The sequence below is a fragment of the Tinamus guttatus genome, unplaced genomic scaffold, assembly GCF_059628265.1.
Source record: "Tinamus guttatus ecotype Peru unplaced genomic scaffold, ASM5962826v1 Tinamus_guttatus_pri_ptg000052l, whole genome shotgun sequence".
Lineage (NCBI taxonomy): Eukaryota > Metazoa > Chordata > Aves > Tinamiformes > Tinamidae > Tinamus > Tinamus guttatus.
Genome location: NW_028288586.1, coordinates 8,178,646 through 8,202,750, shown reverse-complemented (window position 1 = coordinate 8,202,750; position 24,105 = coordinate 8,178,646). Strand labels below are relative to the sequence as shown.

At 38.4% G+C, this 24,105-nt stretch overlaps 1 protein-coding gene across 5 annotated transcripts in view; it reads left to right on the top strand.

The window, feature by feature from the left end:
* PPP2R2C (protein phosphatase 2 regulatory subunit Bgamma) overlaps window positions 1-24,105 on the top strand; it is a 174,489-nt gene that overhangs the window by 120,745 nt on the left and 29,639 nt on the right. For all 5 annotated transcript variants that reach the window (XM_088540017.1, XM_088540018.1, XM_088540019.1 and 2 more), the window contains 4 exons: window positions 3,303-3,400; window positions 4,020-4,185; window positions 7,829-7,941; window positions 9,535-9,712. In XM_088540017.1, coding sequence (XP_088396143.1) covers window positions 3,303-3,400; window positions 4,020-4,185; window positions 7,829-7,941; window positions 9,535-9,712 — 555 coding nt within the window. The remainder of the gene's footprint in view (window positions 1-3,302; window positions 3,401-4,019; window positions 4,186-7,828; window positions 7,942-9,534; window positions 9,713-24,105) is intronic.

Genomic DNA, 24,105 nt, shown 5'->3' with positions numbered 1-24,105 from the left:
GATTGGAAACATTCGCCCGTTGGCTAGTGAGGTTGCCCGTAATTGTTCTTAATTGGTAAAATATCTCTGTCTCTGATAATCCTAATTGTAAGTGCAAAGCTTGGCCCTGCCAGCAGAGATACGGAAGGGCGCCACGCGCAAGGAGGGAAGGTTCTTTTCATCTCTGCCATCCCCTGTCAAGGGCTTACTGTACATGCAAATTCACCGGCTCCTCCAGCGGGCAGCATTTACATATTGTGAAGAGGGTGAAATCCGGTCGTTAACGGCATTGTACGCGGCAGGGGCCCTTCCCGGCGCAAGGATCTGCGGGATGGGACCGGCGTGGCTGGTGTCGCTACAGCCCTGATGAATATGTAGGGAATGTTCTCCAGAACGGAATGAAAAGCTTTGCTGATTGAGTCTCCTCCTGCCCCCCTGTCTTAGAAAGATCTAGGCTGGCTAGTCTTTAGGAAAACGGCATGACTAATGTTCACCTGCTGAACAGATGCATTGGATAAGATTTTTTGGGGGCTCTTGCTTTCATCTGTTACTTACTGGATCAATAAAAGTGATTTTCCAATCCAGGGCTAATTTTTTACCAACATGCTGCATCGCATGTCAGATTGGAGTATTGGTTCTGCTTTTTTTCAGAATAAGTTGATTTTAAAATGATAGTTAGAGTTTCCAGCTCAGAATTAGTTTTCCTCTGATGCTAAGGAGAGATATGCCTCAAAGAAGTACTGTGGGAGAAGACAGTGTTTTACTTCCAAAACGTTGCTTTTTATCCATGCCTATGGATACATTTTCACTGATTTCATTCCCCTAACAATATACATAGTATCTTGGTAACAAATGCAGTGGCAAATTTAATAGCAAAACGCAGACTGGTTTTATTAAAATCCTGGTTCATTTTCCATTGAAGTCTGGGAAAACAGTGGTCTTGACTTTGCTGAAGACCTGGGTAAAGTGCACCTTGCTATTTTGTGACCATTTGGAGAACAGTTCATGGAACCGTGGAAGGACTGCAAGCCGTTAGCAGGTGTATTTGTGCATAAAAGAGAAGATGTAAGGCCATTCGTTTGCTTGGCACATAACTCTTCTTTGTCTGGTTCTTTTTTGGGAAAAGTGCATCTAAGCACACGCACACATGAACTTAAATACATTACGTTCTTTCCTTCTGCATCTACCCTTCTCCTTCCATGTGGGCTTTACTGCACACTTAAGAGTCTCCATTCTAAAAACAGTGCCAGTATGAGACTTCTGGTGCCAGTATGAGACTTCTGGAGTTCTGCCTATATGGTTGGGTGAGAAACAGCTTTAAATTGCTAAAATCATGCATGTATCATTTAATAAACAGGAGCCCCCACCTACCATCAGCAGGGTTTTTCAGGATGAGACCAAAATAATCAGTACGTATTCTTCCATTCACATTCATTACAAATGAACTTTACATGCCAGAAAAAAAATGATTTCTATATGCAAAAATTGCAATTTTTAGATCACCCTCACCCCTCCAAAGCCTGAGAAGAAGAACATGCTCAACTGAGCATCACCAACCATAGGCAGAGGATCTCTGCTCTTACTGCGCTTAATGAGTCTAGGACTTTCAGGTTATAGCCTATAAAATATGCAGTTTGTGGAAGTCCACGTAAAAATCACATGCCATTAACTTTGAGACGCTTTAGGTTCATTCCCCAAATAGTATAAATCTGCATGTTCTGTTTTTCTCAAAGTCTTGCATCTGTACATTTTATTCCTATTTATAGTGGAAAAGAAAATGCTGTATACACTCTGTGATTCCTCTTTTCTCCTTTACATGTGGAGTACATGGGGAAAATGATGAAAGGCATATCTTCTGTTACTCTTAAAAAAGAAATCACTGTTTAATGGTGAAGATTTCGTAAAAAAATAAAAGAAGTTTCTCTTTATCATTAATAGGGTAGAGTTTACCTTCTTTAGAGGATGAATTATGTCCTTCCACTAGGAATTTGGCTTTTGGATGACTGTGTCAGTGATAAGAGATACTGGCAATAGAAGCCTTCTGACACTCGACTGCTAGTATGTTAAAAGAATAATAGGAACAGATGTTTTCAATTCATAAAATGTATTGAAGAAATGGTACATCCCCTTGTTATTTCAATTCCTTTGAATTTTAGCGAACTCATTTGGGGCTGGGTTTTCAAAAGAGCTTAGCCCTCTGTAGCCCTATTGTTCTCAGTACAAACTGAGGATGAACATGTTTGAAAACCACGGCTTTTAATGCCTAAAGGGGAGCTGCTAACTACGGACATATCTAGAAATAGGGCCTGTGTTGCTGATCCTTGAATACTGATCATTGCAGCAGGTTTATATGTGCAATCTCAGAGTAATCCTTTGTGTTTATCTGTGATTGTATGCACGATGGCTTCTTAATTTACCATTGCACTAGGCATTTTAATTTGAATTATGCTAATAGTATAGGATTAACTGTGGATTAGGATTCTAGCATTTATTTTCCTACAAGCATAAGAACCAGTTCTTTTGCCTTTATAATCTCTTCCTCTCCTCTCTTTCTAATAAATGATGTTTTGTGCACAGGACTGTCCTGAGATTTTCGTGAGGTTTCTTGCGTAAGATGATGGAATTGTTTAGGGAAAGGAAACTGCTGACAGTTAGAAAAAAGACCAGGATCTTTTTATCTTCTGATGACACACTTTTATGGTGCTGAAGCGATTTGCAGAAAACTGTGATTTGAATGGGCTCCTGCCAGCATTACCCAGTGAGCAGTCCTTGTTTTGCCATCGTCCCTCTCTGATGGGACAAGCCACATGCGCTTTGCTTTTGCACTCTTGGCTCAAACAAATGTAGGAGGAATCTAGTGCTCAGGATGGTATTAAAACCATCATAGAGGGTAAAGGATAAAGAATACACGCAACAGGATGGAGCCTTTGTGTAGGTCCTCGCAGGAGGGATTGGCGGGAGGCCTGTGCGGGAGGCCTGTGCTGCGGAAACCTTCCTGGAGGTGCTCGGAGCTTGCTCTGCGTGAGGCGTCACCTCTGCAGAGATCTCCCGCCTCCCAGCCTGCACGTGGGCTGGGAACACCAACCTGCCTTTTTGGGCCTGCTCTTGTTTCACTGTGGGGCACTCTCTGGTTCTAATGGCATGCGACCCCTTTGCATAAGTGACTTGCTACTGAATTCGTTTGTATTCCTCCAAATCCCTCTTTTGCTGCGTGTTTTTTTTTTTTTTTTTTTTGTGTGTGTGTGGAGTTCCTGATGTTTCTACGAACTATGTCTTACAGCAGCAGTCTAAAATTTTTCTTTTTCTCACCTTTTTTCCTCCAGCTGATATTATTTCTACAGTCGAGTTCAACCACACTGGAGAGCTGCTGGCTACTGGTGACAAGGGGGGTCGGGTTGTTATATTCCAAAGGGAACCTGAGGTATGTAAGTTACTATTGTAGTCCCAATAGCTTGCTGCAGACTATTTATCTTCTTAATACTTTACTTGGATCTAACCAACACACTTGTTTATATTCTCAAGATGTAATAAATACTGAATGTCACCTGTATGGAAAGGAAGTGAAAGAGGATAATAGTTCTTTATTCGGGAGTTTGCTCTTCTTCCTATCCCAAACAAATATGTCTTCAAGTTCAAAAATGCTAAACTAAGGCCCAAGATTTTTTTTGTTTTATTTGTATGTTTTTATTAACAACTTTTGCCTGTTTGATGGGACTGTTCCATTTAAAACACTGCCTCTGCTGTGATAATTTTTTTGCTTCCCTCTTAGATTCAGTCCATCTGCAGTATCTTTTGTACAAAGCTTTGGTGAATAATCAACATCTCTTTAAAAATTCTGTCTGTTATTAAATGTTGCTTCAATACTTACAGGAAATTTCATTTCTGTAAAAAACAAATCTGTCAATATCATGCTTTAAACAAGAAATTAAATTACACTTTCAATATTTCTATGTTTATAATGCTGCTTATCTTACTCAAGAGCTGGAGATAATATATTACTATCATAAAACACATGTTTTTGCTGTTCTTATTCTCCACAGAGTAAAAATGAGCCTTACAGTCAGGGGGAGTACAATGTTTACAGCACTTTCCAGAGCCATGAACCTGAATTTGATTATTTGAAGAGCTTGGAGATAGAGGAAAAAATAAACAAGATCAAGTGGTTACCACAGCAAAATGCAGCCCACTCACTTTTATCAACAAATGGTAAGATAGAAGAGGCTATGTAGGTTCTATCAGCATTTTGTTCTTGTGCATTTTACTGCTAACTGTATACACATAAAATCCAGGTTCATTTTAATCTTTCTTTTCTCAGTAATTTCCTTCTTCAGAGCTGACTGACTCTCGTATCTGTCATTTATATATTTTATTCATGGCTATAGGCTTTTTTCTATTGACTCTCCATAGCATTTGGAGAGCTATCCCTTGTTGCTATAATGCAGTACTGTTCTGAGAGTAACTGTGAAAACAGCCTCACCTTGCAGAGCAGTGGCATTTCATTCGGTATTTAGAATTTTGTCTGCTGTGTTCATCATAATTTTTATCCTTTATAGATATGTAAATGAATGTAGGGAAGAGAGGTGAATTTCTTTTTCTTTTCGTTCATTGTCATCAGAATGGTTTATTTAAGCTCTGAAGAGTTACAGAAGTCTTATACAAGAAAGGCAAAGGAATAATATTAAGATATTGACACTGATTCATCCTTCCATCATGCTTCAGACATGTTGATTACAAAAAAAAAAAAGCAATATCATAGTCAACCAGGGATATGCAGATATGACATAGTGGGAAGAAACTGAATAGATCCTCAGAGTCATTTATGAAATACTTGGACACCCACAGCTTTTATTACTGCTGGAGATATTTAAAACTAAAATATCTAGTTTAATTCTTAGATCCCATTGTAGTCAGAAAATAATTTCTCTTGTAAAAAATTGAGCATAATTGGGAATCACTGATAGAAAAGTATTGTAACCTTATGTTCAGGAATTAGCATTTTAGAGCAAAGCAACTACTTCTAGTTAGCAATAAATAATATAATAAATAATATCCACAGTACTTAGCAGTGTATTATTTTAAGTTTCATGATCCTTTCTCCTTAGCAGTCACACACACACTCATGTTGGTCAGATTGTAGGAACACACTCACTTACTGCTTACTGGCTTACTGAGCCTGGTAGCGTAAGGGAATTTTGCCATGCAGGAGGTTAGGATGTAAAGCACAGTTTTCGTCAGAAAAACGAAAACAGAGAAACAGCATTCTGTGATTCTGTAAAAATTATCCTACGGAACATGGTCCTTCCCCAGATACACGTGAATATGTCCCACTGAATTCTCTGGAAGAGGCACCCATCTGTTGAGGAGCAGGAGGGAAGAGCCCATCTAAATTCCACCCACAATCTGGGAGATTCGGCTGGTCTGCACCTGCCCAGATCTGGTTCCCTTTAAGGAAACTTTTGTCTGATGTTGTTCCTGCACAGGTCTCCTCATTACCAGAGCGGGTGTTGATTCCCTTCCTTAGGAATTCCTTAACTTCACACGTTACCATCAAGTTATCAGCTAAGCTCTGACTGCAGCATCTTAATTAATGGACACAGAAGGAAACCAAAGGGGCTTTCAAATCCCACTGTAGATTTGCAGTGCTTGCAGTTAGCAAATTCCTGATTTGCCTTGTAAAGTGAGCTAATTTTGCAGTATGATAATAAATTACTGTGATTCATTGCTATCCTTTGCATCAGAATTTATTGGGGAAAAATTTCCAGTGTGAACTACATTGAATAGATCAGAATTTGGCCGATACAGATCCTTTCATCTGAGCATTTGAGACTGCTTACTAGACATTAATTAATTTAAACTTCACAACACCCTTGAGACTGAATGAATACTGAGTCTCACAACGACATTTCTGTACTTCGGAGAACAAAATCATGCTTAGAATTTCTAGGGAGTTTTTAAAGTCTGGAAGGCAGATGAAGGAGAAGAAAACCAATATGTGTGATACGTTGATAAATAAAAGTTTTCCCTCAAGAAAGGAATAGCTTTATCAGTAGCAGTCAAGTCTAGGAATGGAATATGCACTTTTTACTCTTTCTGGTCTTTTATTTTAAGATTAATTTAAGAAATTTACAAATATTACAATAGGAAGAATAGTAGAAATGCACTATTTACATTAACTCTCAAGTCCCTAACATGACCTCTATGTAGATTTAGTAATTAATTAGTGTGATTGATACAAATGAAATGTATTGGAGATTTAAGTGGAATTTCTCAGTTGCAGTCTGCAGTATTCTCTGATTCTGTGAACTCATCACTTGTATGATCTTTCTTGCTTGAAGATTACCAACGCAAAATCTTTAGGAGATGCGTAATAGTAAAAACAGTTTGGATTGCTGGATTTTTTCATTTTAAAATAAAAGAAGGTCAGAATTGAAGTTCCTATGGAAATAAAATTGACTTGTTTTCTATGATTCCAACATCCTGCCTTTAAAAGGATTTGTACTACCATTTGAGGAAAAAGTACTTGGATGACCCAAGCTGGGGAAGAATTCTGCTCCACTGAGTGCTTTGGGGAAAGGGAGGAGGAAAGGACAGGAGGTGATGCAGGAGCTGAGGTTAGTGCAGAAGCTAAAGTGCAGAGGCTTTAGAAGAACCATGAACACATGGGTAAAACATGAAACTTGGAGAGATGTTTTTTCAGGAAACTGATAATTTTTCAGCTGATACCATTTTTCAGTATAGGGAATGTTAATTTTGGCAGGTTGGGTGCATTACAGGAGTGGGAGTAGCCCACAGGCAATGTCGGCTATATCTGTGGTTTTAACTATCTATAGAGGAGAAAACCTATCTAAAATGTTTAAAATGCCTTTTTGTAGCCTTCGTAGGCTCTTTACCAAACTAGAGGCATCTTTATTCAATCATACAGGTGCTTCACCTGTAGTAAAAGAGTTTAGATTTAATGTCATTCTCTGTATGATTGGGGTGTTTTTCTCCCTACTTTCTCCTCCACTTCTCACACATTCCTCTCAGTTTCTTTTCCTCATGATTTCCCTTCTTAGGAGGGAGAGATGCTATTTTATTTCACACACTTTGCACTTTGCTGGAGCCTGTGCTGTTACACCCACAAACCACTGCCTGTTCCCACAGTAGGCCAGCTGGCATGGAGCTCGCTTTCTACTCCGTGCTTGCCACAGAATCACAGGATGGCTGAGGTTGGAAGGGACCTCTAGAGATCATCTAGTCCAACTCCCTGCTCCAGCAGGGACACCTAGAGCACGTGGCACAGGGCGGCATCCAGGCGAGTTATGAAGATCTCCAGAGAAGGAGACTCCACAGCCTCTCTGGGCAGCCTGTTCCAGGGCTCTGGCACCCTCACGATAAAGAAGTGCTTCCTCATATGGAGGTGGAACTCCTTGTGCTTCAGTTTGTACCTGTTACTCCTTGTCCTGCCCATTACCGCTTGTCCCCTTTTCTTGTGCTGTTTATGAGTAACCCAGAAATCTCGCTTCAATAGCAAGATTTACAAAGTCAAATTATGAAGCTTGAGTTTTACGCTATGAACATTTAGCATTTTTGGTCTGTTCCATCTGCAAAATGCTGAGTTTGGTATGAGAGTGAGAGCATGTGCCCTAGGAACCTCTGACTCTCTTTAAAGCTCTGAGGGGTGCTTGACGAGTGTCTTTTTAGTTGGGAACATTGTTTGGACCTGAAAAATTAAGAGACCCAGGCTGCTTCAACACAAGACTTGGCTAAGCCAAGATGCCAAAACTTCTTTAGGGAATAATTATTTTGTGAAATGTGGGTCACTGAGTTCAGAATTCCTATGCTAACAGGAATTTGTTTTCTTATAAAGATAAAACTATCAAATTATGGAAAATTACTGAAAGAGATAAGAGACCAGAGGGGTACAACTTAAAAGATGAAGAAGGAAAGCTCAAAGATCTTTCTACAGTAACATCACTACAGGTAAGCTGCTGTCTCTATTCATTTTTTTTTCTCTACAAAGAAGCTAGTCATCACACTGACTCAATAAAAGGTTTAAATACGTACCCAATGTTAAGCAAATATATGATTATCCTTTTTGGAGTTTGCCTGATATAGTCTTGAATCCGTCACATATTTTTCAAGTGACAAATGGTTTATCATACAGTGGCCAACGCAAAAACATTCATAAAGTTCATCAGTTTTATTCTTCCTGATAAAATTCTATCAAGCATCACTTAGCATGCTTTCACACCAGATTCTTTAGCTTAGTGTGCTGGAAACTGTCGACGCAAAAACTAATTTTAAGGTGTTCTTACCTCATATATCACATTTCAATCTTTATTTCAGGAATATAAAAAGAATTTCAGTAGGCTGTGTCTCAGTGAATACTGGTGTCTTCACAGCTGAGGACATGCAGTCATGAAGCTCATAGAAGCTTATAAAATACTAGTAGATTTTTGCTTTCAGACTTCAATGTCTGAATTTACTTCTGGTGATTTGACAAAGGAGGGGACTAAAAGTAACCACTGGAAGGCCATGAGGTATATTGCTAGTGCTTCTTCGTCTTTTAAAAAACAAAGAACCTCCATCTCTAAAACAAGCCAAAACTGTATATTGTGAAGAAACTCTATATGAAAAGGAACACATGAATGGACTGCTGATCTTTTACTTATGATTAAGGATTATCCTTTGGGATAGCTTGTAGACTCAGAATTCAAAGACTGAGCAAACCATTGTTTTTTTAATTGATAGGCCATTCTTTTGTTCCTTTAGTGGCAAGCTGAGCTCCAAGCAACTTTATCTGTTTTCCTTTATAAACTATCTCATGAAGTGATGTATGATAGATTGATTTTGGTGCATGCTCAGCTACACTGAATAGCCCCAGTCATGAACCACTGCCTTACAGTGTTTAATGCTTTACCAAGAGAGAATAAATTGACAGTGTCTAGTTATTGAAGCATGACATTGAAGTGACAGACAGGGAAATAATGAGAGTGCAATGGTCAGTGATAGTCTGTGTTTATTCTTTTTAGGAGTATGTGTGTGCATACAGTATGTCAGTGCACATATTGGCTTTGTTTTTAAGAATTCATTTTATGTATTTTGGGGAAGTTATGCCCTTTTTACTACTTTTTTTTTGAGACACACATATCAAGTGGCGAAAGAAATACTGGTGGTGATGTACAATAGGCAACAACTGTTCAGGGACACCCGAGTGCTAGGGCTACACTGTCTGCTTGCCAGTGCCAGAACCTCCTACCTATATGGGACAATAGCTCCTGCTGTGGCACTGGCCTGTTCTGTGGCAGCCACCAGAGTGTCCCTTCTGACAGTCCAGACTTTCCATCATCTGCCTGGCTCTCCCTGGCTCTTTCTGTCTGCGCCTTGTCTCTTGGCAGGATGGCCCTGCCCAGCTACTCATCCATGGAGCAATTCAATTTGCATGCACTGCTGGAAGTTTCTATAATGTCACCATATTTGAATACTTGCTCTTGTCCAGGCTCTTGTCATGCCAGAAAAAAAAAATCAGAAATTCTTACTGTCCTTTTGATTTCTGTTTTGTTTTTCCTGCAGGTGCCTGTATTGAAACCTATGGATTTGATGGTAGAAGTCACTCCCCGGAGAATCTTTGCTAATGGTCACACCTATCATGTCAACTCAATATCTGTCAACAGTGACTGTGAGACATACATGTCAGCGGATGATCTCAGGATTAACCTCTGGCATTTAGCAATCACAGACAGGAGCTTCAGTATCCTTTATTACATTTCCTTGCTTAGTGTTGTTAGTACTGGTAGAGCCTTTAAGATTAAAATTTTTATGGAGATTTTAAATATATACCTTACACTTATCAGAATCACTGCAGTATATGTTAACAGAAAGTGTTCAAAAATCACAATAGACAGGTAAGAGTTAATAGAAATCAGAGAATTTTGTGTGAAAAATACAAATCTCAGAGTTGGTTATTTGCAAGTAACCACGAAACTGGTGCCGACAGAATGGTAACTATCTGCATGACTGTATTCCCTCTCTATTTATTTTTCCGTGATAATATTTTGTGCTTAATTGGTCTACATTTTTTTTGAAAGGTCAGTCCTTACCCTGGCTGTACCCAGTGTTCTGCATTATCCTGCTTCCCAGAGCCCCGTGTGTGAGGTGGGCACAGTGTGGGGCGCAGGCTCAGCTGTTCCACGCGAGCTGTTGTGTGTGCTCGTTTCGCGCTCGTTTCAGTACCCAGTGCTGGCACTGTCCTGAACGCTGTGTGGTGGGATCGTTGCCATCATCCGTGAGGCTGCCCCCTGCACAGCAACAGGATGGCTTGGATGGGGAGCAAAAGAAAATGGAGCCAAGAAGAGTGACTCTCTCTGATTTGCAGAACAAAAAGGGACCAGTAAGAAGGGAAATAGGTTATTTTATGAGACCAGCTGCACTTTGGTGATTTCTCTTTGGATTTGTTTGATGGAGTGTTAGACATCAAAGTGAAGTTGTTGACCTATTGAGTGAAAATTCCTAAAACAAAGCAACAAAGTGAAGAGAAGCTTGTGTTTTTGTTTGTTTGTTTGTTTGTTTCCCTGCTCCTGATTTTTCCCTCACTTGCCCCACATCATCTGTGGAGCTTGACTCACTATCTCCTAGCAGGAAGAAATTTCATTAAGTCAAATAAGTCTTCATGTCCTTAAAAAACAAAATCAAACTGAACTACCTTTGCAGTATCAAAGGGAGGTGCTTTTACCTTGAGAATTGGTGGGAATATTTCAGTTGGTTTCCAAACTCATGTTCTTTTTCTGTCCTCCACCTATCTAGATTAAGCTTGTTAGATGGTACCCTGTTATTGTTTTGGGAACCACTTTCTAAGATCTCTTATTTAAATTGCTTCTGGTGATAGTTTTACCTTTCAGTCTTGTCCCTGGATGCCTCCATATGCTTCCAATTTATTTTCCTGCTCCTACCTCTACAGCAAAGCAGTGAGTTAGACTAAGCATGGCAATCTCTGTATGATTACATACCAGGATACTTATACAAGATAAGTGTTTACTTCTAGTGATCCTCATTGTTATGTGAAAAGCTGTTTTAAAAGAATGTGTATTGCTGCTGAGAGAAGTCTCTCTGACAACTTTTTAAAAAACAAATGCATATTTATTATATTTTGTGAGTGCAGTATGGATTTTTATTAAGTGATTTCCCATGCTAAGAGCTTACTGACTGCAAGAAATATCAGCCCCAAATGAATTTTAACCCCCAAATATGTGTAAATTCTTGAAAATAAAAGGCTTACTATGGAAATATTGAAATAATCAGAACATAAGTATTGCTAATATAGAAAGAAAGAATAATCATTCATGAAGAGCCTTTTATGTTCAAATGCCATATACACATCCTTATGGAGATTAAATGGTTGGTAGATAAATATATTTGTTCCCTAATTTACCTGTGAGGAAATTGTGTTGGAAGCTTTAAAGAAACTGCTATGAAAACTATAGTTTTCATAGCGATGACTACCTGTTTTATTTTATTTGACCTTTTTATGAAAACTCTCGTATGTAGTTTTCAGAAGTGTTTGACTTCTAAAAGTGTTTCAAATTCTGGTAAAATGCTAGGAAAGCCCTGAAAAACAACTTTTCTACTGTGATTGTAACTACTATATGTCTTGATGGAACGGTATGGACAACATAGGTATTTGGTATTGAATAACGCTGTTCAGGATGTTGTTGCTGCTGCTTCTGTATGTTTAACTGTCATACTCGGTCACAGCTGCAAACTGTGGTGGAAGCATCAGCACCTTCCATTGTGGAATATTTACTGGCAAAAGGTTTTAGAGAGTTTGTGATCAAATCATTGGTTTAACCCGTAGTGCACTACATAGTTCATGTGTAGTGGAATGCTCAGTTTCTATATTTTTTCTAAGATTGCCAAAGAAGAGGAAATTAAGTCTTAAGTGTATGTTTCTAAGTGTTGAGTGTATTTTTCCTGTATCTGGGACAAAGGCCCTGGGATGCTTACCTGGAAAACTTTGGGATACCTGAATTTGTATCCTGGATACAGGTGTTGTTACTTCTGATTTTAGATAGGCGTGAATGAACACCTGGTGGGTTTGTGGTGAGGGAGTTTAGTCAGTGACAGGAGACAGCGTTAGGTAAATGGATGCTTGCTATTAAGTGACAAACTGTTCTTGCTACACAGGCTATGCTGGCAGTGGGTTGCTTTTTGAGGCAGCATACCAATACATATGCATGGCTGTAGGCCAGGCGTTAGCAGATTGTATCCAGTTCTAATTCAGGTGATACAGATATTATCTGTACTCCAGTGTCTGATCCAGAGCATCAGATGGATGCATTTTACTGACTGAACTCATGGATAAATGGAAAAGTTGAGGTAGGTGTTCCAAAATGTGAGAGCAATACAGCTGGAAGGAGAGGGTGAGTGGCTTAAACTTCTATCAGACTTTCAACAGAAATCTTTTTGACCCTAGAGACCCTAGTGAGTTCTTGTAAAATTGCAGGGGCACATGATCCTCTGGATTTCCAAATCTCTCCCATAAGGAAGTTTCCATTTCTGTTCTGCGGAAAGCTCGCTGGCACAAAGCACTCTTGGATGCAGATCAGCTTCGGGTGAAAAACTGGGGATGTGAAGGATGCAATTAGGACTAGACGATATTAAAAAGAAAAAACTGTGCCAAGCAAACAGTTTAAATTATAAATGAATGTTGCTGGGCTTCGTGCCTTCTGCTACACGTTTAGGCAGTCTAAGATTGGGCAGTTTTAAAAATGCTTAGGTCCCACCTTCACTAGATGAAAAACAGAAATGAATTCTGTACAAGGCTTGATTCCTTGAAATGCATATTTAAAACTATAAATAAAAAAATATTTTAGTCTGAAATGACATTTGTTAATAGGGAATCTGGCAGTGATACGTATTTGTCTTTCTACTTTCCCTCTGAGGCAGCACAGCTCCATATAATGAACTACAAGCTGTTTACCCGAGAGGCTGCTTGTGACAACGACACAAGCAACAAATCCAGCGTTAGAATTTCTGGCCGTTCAGCCTCTTTTTGAATGTCTTTACAGATTACATGGGAAATGCTGGAGAAAAACTGTCAGATTAGCAGCACCGTGATGAGTTTTTTTTAAAGTAAAATTGGAATTTTAATTGAGAAGAGTTGGGTTATAGCCATTATTTTAGCAGTTTTACTGAGAATTCTTCATTTCTTAGCTCATGAAAAGACAAAGCAGTGCAGATCTCTAAGCTGATTCTCTTTCTGGGTTTTATGGAAAATATTTCAGATGAGCTTTCCAAATTGACTAGAGTATTTGCCTTAGGGAAAGCCGTAGGCAAATAAAATATGATTGGGGGTGGTTCAGTTTTGCTCCTTTTATTAGCATAAACACCAACTGGGATGAGATGCAGGCAAGTGGGTTTTAAGCCATGGCTGGGTACATTTTATAAGCAATATGCAAGACTTGTGTGCATTGCTTCTCACTTGCAAGCAGATTTGCTCAGTATCTTCTGGCCAGGAGGAGGGAAGGGAGAGGAGGTGAGAGGAAAGGAAGGGAGAAGGTCAGCTACTAAATAATTGCGTGTAGAAGGCTTTCTTCACTAAAAGGTTTTAATGTGTTGGGTTGTGTTGCAGAGAAAGGGAGTCTGTGTGCTTAATTATAGAAGATATTCAGCACTGTGGAAGGAGCAAGGCAGAGGTTGCTGCATTTGTTAATGTTCGGTCTGAAATGGCTCAGCCGCGGTGGCCGTAGCTTAAGCCCGCAGATAAGTCACCTTGGGTGCAGTGAATGAGCAAACGGGCCTGCTGGAAGCACACTGATAAGGCTTGCTTCACATCAGCAGCAATCTTCAGCCTATCTAGCTGTACTAAATATTCTTTATGAGAATGTGTTTGGATTGCTCGTACAACTATGTGGCTCACAGCACTTGAGCTCCCTTCATTTCCTGGTCGCACACTATTTCACTCTGGAGGCTGTCATGGCATTGCTATGGAAACAGCATCCCTGTTTCCAGTACATACTCATCTTGAGACTCATCTTGACTAAAATACTCATTTCTCAGTCAGATCAATATAGTCCAGGGTTATCCTGTTTTAATAAAAAAAAATAAAAAAAAAAAAAAAAAATCCTTCTCTTGTGTCCCCAAAGCGTTAAGCTAATTAACAAACCACCATCAGGCCTTTTTATAATCTAATGTATTCCAGCATTTGAGGCATATCGTGGATATGCACATCGTTGGGCACTGTATCTTGGGGAAAATAATTTACTTAATAAATAAACAGCAACAACAAAGCAAAATTATTTTGAAATAAGATGGTGCGTGGTTGGAGACCGGGCCTGTGGCAGATGTGGGGGCACCTGAATGACACAGGGTGGCTCATGGCCCTGGGAGCAGCCCTGGCTTGTGCAGCCTCCGCAGCCCGCCCCGGTGCTGGGCACCTGAGTGCTGAGCTGCAAACAAACATGTGGGAGTCTCTTGGCATCTGCGGAGCAGAAAGATGGTGAATTTGTGTCCTCGAGAGAGAAAGTTAACATAAAAATTACTGAAACACGAGCACAAGCTGCATCCTCTGCCCGTCTGAACAAACTGTGTGACAGCTCACTCTCCCCGAAGCCCTGTTTTCCTCGAGCATTCACCATCTCCAAGAGCTTACAGGAATTGTTGCTGTTCTTTTGAGACCTCTGTATAATACACTTTAGCACTCCTGTTTTTAAAAGATACATACACATACATTGCAATACTGCACCATGAAGCCAGATTCCAGCTGCACTGCTTCTAGCTGATGTGAGGAGCTCTTCCTCGCATTTACATTCTTCTTTTTTATCCTTCCTTTCCCAGAGTCTTGCCTTCCCCTGCATCACCTCTCTCGGTCTCTTGCTCCTTTAGAGGTGAAACCAGGATGCCCGCAAAGCTAAAACCAGGTCTGTGCCATAGAAGCAGGGGGTTGCAGAAGTACTAGCGACCCGTACTTGAAAGGTGGCAGCTCTTGTAGAGCGTTGCTGCTGAGAAAGGTTTGCTTTGCTCTCCAGATCAAAACGCTGCGAGATGAACAATTGAGGGGGAAAAAAATAACAAAAAAACACCATTTTTGGCAAGCTGATTAGAATCTAGATTAATATGCTGTTCTCTTTAGTCTCTGTGTCTTCCACAGAGGGGTACTGCCCTTCTGATAAAAATAATTTTTTCCTTTTAAGTAGCTGTTTTTTGAAGCAATGTAAAGGTTTTTCATTTGAAAAATGACTGCTAAATAGTTTGAAACCCATGGTTAGCCACTTAGCAGTGATTAGTGATTAATTTCGTGTTGTTTTTAAGTGGCCAGAGTTCCAAAGCTTTGCCAAATGGCGGTTTGCTTTGACTTTGTCTGCTTGCTTTAGGATTGGAGACTTTTCATCTTAGATTATTTGTGCATTAGTCACCAGTGGTTTTGCAGCTACCTATACAACTATAGATACCAAATCACCCGGTAGTTTGAAGACTGCTTACACTAAGATAATTCAGTGTTTAATTTTGCTGAGAAGTAATTGATAAGTTGGCAGCATGTACCACAGTTCTAATGTGGTTCCTATTCCTAATGATGAATCTTCCCATGGCAGCGAGGCACCGAGTGAATGACCTGCTGTACTGCAACAGATCATTAATCTGCACAGTCACTGACAGGTCCTGAGCCTCAGAAACAGGTGGGTGCTCCAGCTAAAAGTGCACGCTGTGTTGCTGTTGGGACTGGGAGAAAGTCCTTTCCTATCAACATGTTGTTGATGCTTCAAGATACTTAAGAGAATTCCTGAAATACTGAAAAACAACCTGTAATTTCTGGGAGAATTCTTCACTTTAAGTAGTATAAGTAATTCAGGTTGGCTCTTGCTGATTCTCCAGGATAAAGTTCTCTTCTATATGAGGCATGACATATTTGCTATTTCTAACCAGAATTTTCTTGCTCTTTTCCACACTGGTTATTCACAGCTTAATAAATATGCCAAGATTTTAAATGGTTGCCTGAGATGAGCTCCTCAGTACAGTATTTTGAGACTTTTTAATTAATATTCTGAACCTGAAAAGCAAGCATAGCTATACTCTTTTATCTGGTTAAGGTCTCCACTGAAGAAGGAAGAGGGAGGTTTGTCCCTGAGAGGATAAAGTTCTCCATTATTGTAGCATTCCTTGTCTTAAACTCTGAACCACCCATACTCTTAGCTACTCTCCTTTCAGTAGTCTTACTCATAAGTAAATCCTTGATTACGTGAAAGTAAAAATCACTTTTTATTTTCATTAGGTGTCGGGAGAAGGACCCTTGACTTCTTAGTTGTGATGAAGAGTTCACAAATCAGTATCAGTAATAAACCCCAGTGGAAATTAAGATATAGAATTATAGTTGAATGGGCCTGAGTTTCCAAATATCAAGAGTTTCTGTGTTCTCCTTGGAGATCCAAGAGATAGGAAGGTAAATGAGTCTTTGTTAGCAAATATGAGAGTTAGAATAAATTCAATTGGTGGATCATTGGAGAAAAAAAAAGGGGGGAGTACAGCAAGGCATACTCTGTTTTTTTCTCATACCTGTTTGTAGATCAGTTTGCTTTTATATAGTGTTTGTAACAGTAAATTAAGCCTCAATCTACTATGGTTTAAACAACGTAATCACTTTATCCTAAAATATTAACTACATATCATACATTGTACAAACAAAGCTACGCAGAGTTTCAATATCAAAATTGTGTGTGCACTGTAACAAGTATATTCTAGCCTATATTAAACTAGAGAAGGGCATCTCAAACTTAGAATAAAACCCAATCATCGTTTTAATGGAGCTGTTAATGGAGCATTTTTACTAGGTAACAGTGATCAAATAAAGCCTGATCTTTCTTTAAACTGTTTTAGGTTCTGTAGGGGTCCACACTAATTGGATATGTAATACTAGATAAATAATAATTAAGAATATAAAAGGAGGAAAGCATTCTCTAACTGCTAGACTGGGGCCCATGCTGGGTCTGTGGGTGTGTGATTAAGCAATGCATCAGGCACCTGTTCTTTTAACTGCTATAGTCAAACATGGCATAAACTACAGAATTTCAAGCTTGAAGCAAAATATTGCATGTTACTGCCAGAACAGAATTAAGATTTTAAATATGCAATAGCTGGGAAATTCCTTGATGTTGATGTTGATTCCTTGATGATCCCTTTTGCTGCTTGTTAGGAATAGGGATGCTTTTTTTGTTAGCAATAGGGATTCTTTTATTTAAATAACACAGGAAATGTCATTAGGGTTGACTGAGGAATGAAGTTAGTACCAAAGGAAAGTATGTGTAACTCTTTAAGTTGTCATCTTCTCTGAGATATGTAAGTTCCTGATAGTAAACAAAGGCTTTCCTGAACTCTTAACAGATTCATTTGTAAGAAAAACTGTGTGTGTGTCACTAGTGCAAAGTGCCAAGAGCGAACTGCATTTCTAGGATCACATAAAAAGAACTTCTTGGAGAAGCTTAGGTAGATACTGCTTGTAACAACAGTGTTCCAAAGGACTGAGTCATTCAGTTGGCTTTTCTGCTCCTGTTGAGGTAAAACAACGTCCAGTTTGGACATAACGTATTTTCTAACATGGTCGTCATCTTTTGTTAACCATCTGAATTGAATGCAGTTTTTACTCTTTTCAGGACATGGATAGTCTTGTGTTCAGACTTTATCTTGTGCAAATTTTGGTCTTATCTATAACTAAATACTGCAATCCAAATAATGCGGCTGTGAATATGCGCATAGTGACTATAAGGACCTAGAGGAATGATATGCTTTCAGGGAATACAGGGAATTCTCAGCGTCATTTAGGAGACTTAGTCCAGATCTAGGGAGCTATGAAAACCACTGATGAATTTTCCATGATGGTTGTTCAAGTCTTTTGGTTGGTTTTGTCTTTTGCTAGAGGATACTGTATTACCCTTGGCAGAAACAATTGCTTTTCAACTATTCTCATCACCTTAAATTGACTCCTATCTTAGGAATTTTGTTATCAGCAATCAAAGAGAAATGGATGAAAGAGCACATGTCTGATGGAGGAAAGATAGCAGAGCTAGTTAAATAGTGCTTTATCACTGAATTTCTGTCTGAGACCATCCTGTGAGATTGCTGAAATGGGTGTTGTAGCAAAAGCAACAAAACATTGCTAAAGAATTGGGTATCAGTGTTTCTGAGGCATGAGGTAGAACTATGAAAATATTCATATCCAGCTAACTTCCAAAACTAGAGCCTGGCTCTGGAAACCTAAACATAGCGTTTACCTTTGCATTCTTAGCAAAGACCAGGCTTTTCCTTTATGGAGTTGCTTTTAAATTAGTTAGGGTGATTTGAGCATAGCTATAGCCTTGGGATAATTACCACACTCCAGATTTATTGTTTAATAAAAATATTAATTTGTTGATCAGAATACCTGATTTTCTTACTTATCACTCCTGTCCATACACAGTTTGAATGAGTGTGATTAAGTTATCCTTTAAATGGGTTTCTCCTTTATCTCTCTCCATCCCCTTCTGTAATGCAGTTGTCCCCAAATGGTCTTTGCCCACTGCTCTTGTTAAGTTGCTGCAGAGGTAAGGAAGAACATAGCCAGAAGGATTAAAGTATGCCTGATTTTCAGAACTGTATCATGAATTGCAAAAGGAAAATAGACTGAAATTTCAGCACAGAGTAAAGAATAGAGTGAAATCCTGAGCCTATAAAAACATACATACATACATCTCCATAGAGTGAATTACTTTCTGATTTACTCGGGATTGTTGCTGTGATCGTAGCAAACAAATAATTATCTTGTACCCAGGAACGCTATTTGAAGTAATATTATTTCAAGCTTTCTCCACTTTTTTTTTTTTTTTTCTGTTTGAGAGTGAGTGAGTGTTTAGTGCTGCTGAAATGAATGTTTGGTCAGAAGCCAGATTTACTCTTTCAGGTTAGTATCTCAGAATATCCATTAGAATAATCAAATTTGATTCAGAATTAGAGATCCTTCAGCAAAGAGGGACTTGGGAGCTATAGCAAGGAATATTAAATTACAGCTAAAGGGTAACATCACAAAACTGATGTTCAAATAAGTAGCACTCACATTTTAGTGTAATGTGGCTGCAGTCAATGAAGTTATTCCTGTGGAAGAGTGTAACAGGATCCCATCCAAGATTTATTGTTTTACTAATTTTATTTCTTCAGTTGATGAGTTTTAATCAGTATGGTGTCATTGTAGAACCTTTTAAATTACCTGCTTCTGTTTCCCTTTGGGTTAATTTCTCATTGCAGCATTTCAAAAATGAACCATTCTGTGTTGTCATGGGTGCAGGCGGTGTATCCCACTTAAAAAACATGTATTATGAATTTATTGGAAGTTAGACAAAAAAAACATTTAAACAAGTTGAGGTACAATTATAGGAAAGGATAATGTATAAATAATTCAATCAGATTTGCCAGAAGGGAAGAATTCGCTTAAATGAGTCTAATTATTCTCGTTCCCATGTGAGTTTGGACTTTAAATTAACCTTGCAAAGAACAGTCTTTTGTGGAGTGTTAGCGCAAATAAAGAACAAAATATAACTTGCTTTGCTCATCAGCTAAGGTCTTTTTGTGTGACTCTTGAGTAAAAGTATTCCTTTCGTGTACAAGAATGGAGATGTAATAAAAATCCTCAGAGTCATCTCAGGAACGGAGAGCCATGCAGTCTGTGTCTTTGCCTTCGATGTGAGTCTGTAAAATCTGAAGCCCTGGAAGTTTTTGTTGTTACTGAAGACACCAGGATAGTTCTCATTTGAGTAGACATTTCTATTTCTCTTACCTGTTATCACTATCCACACTGTGAAGGACTGCATTTCCACACCGTAGCACCACAGTGTGAAATTGCAGTAGTTTGCTTCTAGGGCCTTTGCGATAAAAATGCTCTATAAATGAAGGTAGGGTTACCTTTAACAAAGTTACAGGACCAGAGATAAAAATATGTCTGTCATGACTGCTTTAATATTGAATATGAACTATGCGACTTGCCTGGGACCAGTATTCTGGAAAATAGATCAAGCAAGTAAACATCTGTGTGTTTACTCTTTGCTTTGGAGAATAATCTTCGTGTTTCAAACTTTTGGAATCCGTATTTCTCTGCAGTGCCTCAATACAAGCTGATGGGCATTTTGGTAAATCCTTTGGGATAGACTAAGCAGATAGAAAATAAGTCCTGCTGAAAGGTTTTAAAGAAGTGGGTTATATAGTTTAGTATAGATAGTTTTGAAAACTGTAGAGATTCTGAGGAGAACTGAATATGTTTTTCATTTTCATAATGCTCATTTTCAAGGATTTCTTAGCAGAAACTTCAGCATAAATTCTGAATGAAAGCTTTTATTAGTATTTTATTATTATAATATTTTATTAGTATTTTAAAGTATTTTTCAGAAACATCTGTCTAGGTATTTTAGAATTAGTTGTGTTTGACTACTTATAGTCAACATGCAGAGGAATGAAGAGCATAAGGCTGTGAAAGACTTCTGGCTAAATTTTGAAAAAAAAAAATCTTATGAGACTTCAGTTGTAACTTCAATTAAAATACAGAATTATTCTACTATATCATGGCACAGATAGCACTCTGTTGGACCAGGGGCTTTCTGCAAGGTGTGGGAAAGATTAGATTACATATTGGGACAGAAGAGAAAATCACCCTCCCCAGCATGCTTTAAGGGTTTTTCTCCATTTGGAAATTCTGTCTATGCCTGTTAATAGACAGATCTTCCAAAACTGCATGACATTTTTATAAGTATTAAGAAATTTCTTGATGGTGATACTTGCTAGTGTATGGATTATTCTAAAACAAAGAAACAAACAAACAAAAACATATTTCAGTTGTCCTTTGCTGTAAGTTACTTGGAAAAAAAATCCTTCATTCTTTTTAAGATGAAGTTTAAGAAATGAAATATGTTGTATATGTATCCAGGGCACTGGACATAGAAAACCAAGTAGGTCCATTCCAGTTTTCTGTCATTGATTTCAAAAAGGTATTTTTGTGTATGATAAGAGACTATGGTAGTTTATGATTTGTCCTTGTTATCATACTGAAGCTGTCTCTTTTGCTTGGTGCACTTGCTAGTAAGCAATACGAGGTGTCACTTATACTATAAAGAGGAATGCTGCTAAACAGAAGCTGAGCTAGGTGACTTAATGGATCTCTTCAATTCATAATTTATAGGCACCTGAGGCACTTCTGGAATCTGATATGCTCCAAACATAACGTTAAGCATCCCACAACAGTTTCAGACAAGTCATAATTAATTACACATGCAAATGCATTAACTAAATATGACTTTGCAACCTTGCAGTGATTGAGTATTGTACATTGAAAAATGTAGATGTGCATTTAAGAAGACAGGCCTTCCTCTGTTGACTGACCCACTTAATTTTCCTCTCAGCTGAGTGAGCATATGTGAGTGTGTATGTGTGTTTCTGTGTATGCATGTGTATTTATAGAGAGATTTCTTTTCCCTTACATTTCAATGTGCAAAGGGTTGTGGATAAAGTAGGTATCCAACTTTCTACAGATGCAAATGCAGGAATTCCTTTTAAAATGTGTACATAAGATTCAATTTTTAATTAAATTGAAGTTTTCCAGTGACTACTACTAAATTCATCATTCTCAAAGTAAATTAGTGGTTGCTATGCATATAAACAGGCTTGTCTGTGAGAAGTTTTGAATGTGACTTGAACCATTGTAAATGTTCTTTCCTAGCAGTGCTATTCTTTAAATCTCTGCATGCACCTCTTATTGAAATATGGAAACTACTTTTAAGACATTTTGGCTTCTATATTAGACCTATTTTACTTCAACTGACATACAGCAGCATCTGTGCCATTTACTAAATGTACTGCAGTAAAAGTGATTTCCTAAAATATAGCTCATTACATTTAAAATGTTGGGTTGATTCTTTTTTATAGCAATGTTTGCATCATGGAGGTTTGGGGCTTCTAATTCTGCTGCTTTCTGATTTTACTCCAGTGAAATTATATGGAGACAAAATAATTCTGATGTGGCAAAGATAGGAATTAAATTTCTTACGTTCAGAATGAGTCTTTAGCCTACTCTCATTCTAGGGAAAAATTTCAAAAGGAAAAAAAGGTATTAACAACAGAAAAACCTCTCACAACCAACCAATCAACCTAGAAAAAAACATGAGGGAATACTAGAATGCTGGAAATAATATGGGATCAGAATTTTGCAATGTTGTTTTTAAGTTCCAGTACTCGTTTGATGTTCAGCCTGAACAAATCTTGTTAGTCCCTTACTCTGTTTCTTATAAGCTGCCAATGAAACCACTAAAGGATTGGTACCTAAATGTGTTTAAAGGATCTCAATATTCACCTCTTGGCTCTTCATGTGTAATAAAGGTAGCAAGTTCCAGAAGTACTACTCCAAAATGTATTGGACACCAAATTATTGAAGTCATGTAATACTGATATTGCATGAAATAAATGAAAAAAATAATTTCTTTGAATAGAAATAAAAGGAGGATGACAAATTTTGTAAATTTTATTATGTTAGGAAACATTAATAGCAAGGTAAATTGGCCAAGAATCTGGCTGATTTGGGAATTTCCGTGAGGAAACATGGGCCACCTTGTATCGAAAGTGTTAGGAGGAGCATAAGCGTGAGGCTGTTGCCCAAGGAGCAGCACTGTGGCATGCAGACCTCCCTTAGTTTTCCAGTCACCGTATGAATGTGCGTTAATACCAGTGACAGGAGGATATACTTAATATATCACCCTGTGTGTGGGCAAGCCCAGTGGCAATGTTGGCCTTGTTTTGGTACCTGTTGGTTACCTAATGGCCTAACTCTGTTTTCTGGGTGCTCCTAGCTGAAAAGCACATTGCTGCGACAGCCTCTCTGCTATGACCATTCCTTTAAGAAAAGTTCTTCCCTTAACTTCTCTTTTTTGTCTAACTTACTTAAACTGTAAAGAAGCCTAAAGTATACCAAAGATCTAATGCCAAGCATTACTTAATCTCCCCTAGCATTCTCCTTATGCACTCTGTGGCTGTTCTTTGTAAGTTATCTTTTTACTTTCCATTTGTGCAGCACCTAACATACTTGTCCATAACTTGGCCTTCCATGTAGAACTACAAGACCTGTAGGAGTTTGGGTTTTTTCTTCTGTTTTTCTGATTCACTATCCTGATGCAAGGAAAAATATAGCAAAAGTTATCAGAAGCCTTTGTACTATCATAGTGGCATAAAATAAAGGCCTCAGATGATACCAACAAATTTTTTGCCAGTAACAGCAAGCCAAGATGTTTCCCATAGAACACCACCAGTGTGAAACTGCTGCCACAATTCCCAACTCCAGGATGATATTCAAAGAATCGTTATTGTAAAGACTACGGAATTAAAGAATGGAATTGGGTTGCCATTATACTACTAAGTCATTTTTGAGTACTGGATCAATACCTTGCATTAGCAGACATTAGATATAAGACAACTTAAAGGAGGACACACTTAGGCAGCAGTCGCTTCTCCTGTGGTTCAGAAGAGCCAAATGGTACAGACAACATAATTGCAACTCTCTGGCTTTTAATAAAATGTATAGCATACAAGGTTTTAGTGAAGCAGGGGGAGAATGCTCTGTGATGAAAAGCACTGATATTGTGGCTGTTATGGGTACTAGGAATATAAATATTCACTCATCTCTCCTCCTAAATTAAGCCTGGAATTTGAAGAAAAGGCCAAATCCATTAACCTATTGATAATACGTTCCAAAAACCTTTAAGCTCTTGGAGAACAAGTTTGAAAGATAGAGAGTCAAAAACTGGACAGTGTGCAATGGAATCCTTATTATCATGACATTATCAAGAAATGAGAAGAAAAGTGTGAGTGGATAGCTGTTTAAAAGATAAGACCTGTTTCTTTCTTTTATAGTAAAATCAACTAGTCAAATCCTTATGTTATCAAGTGTAGTGTGGCTTGATTCTGTTCCCTGCTCCCTGGATGTACAGAAGCCGTATGAAAACTGTGAACTCTTTATATGAATTCCATGGGCTAAGGCATGGCGTAGGAATGAAACTGCCAATGTGTAGGAAGCATCAAAACTGGTAGAGCTTGATTTATAGGCATGGCAGCTCACTCCTTTACAATAAAAATAGTGTGCACTAAATGACTAAC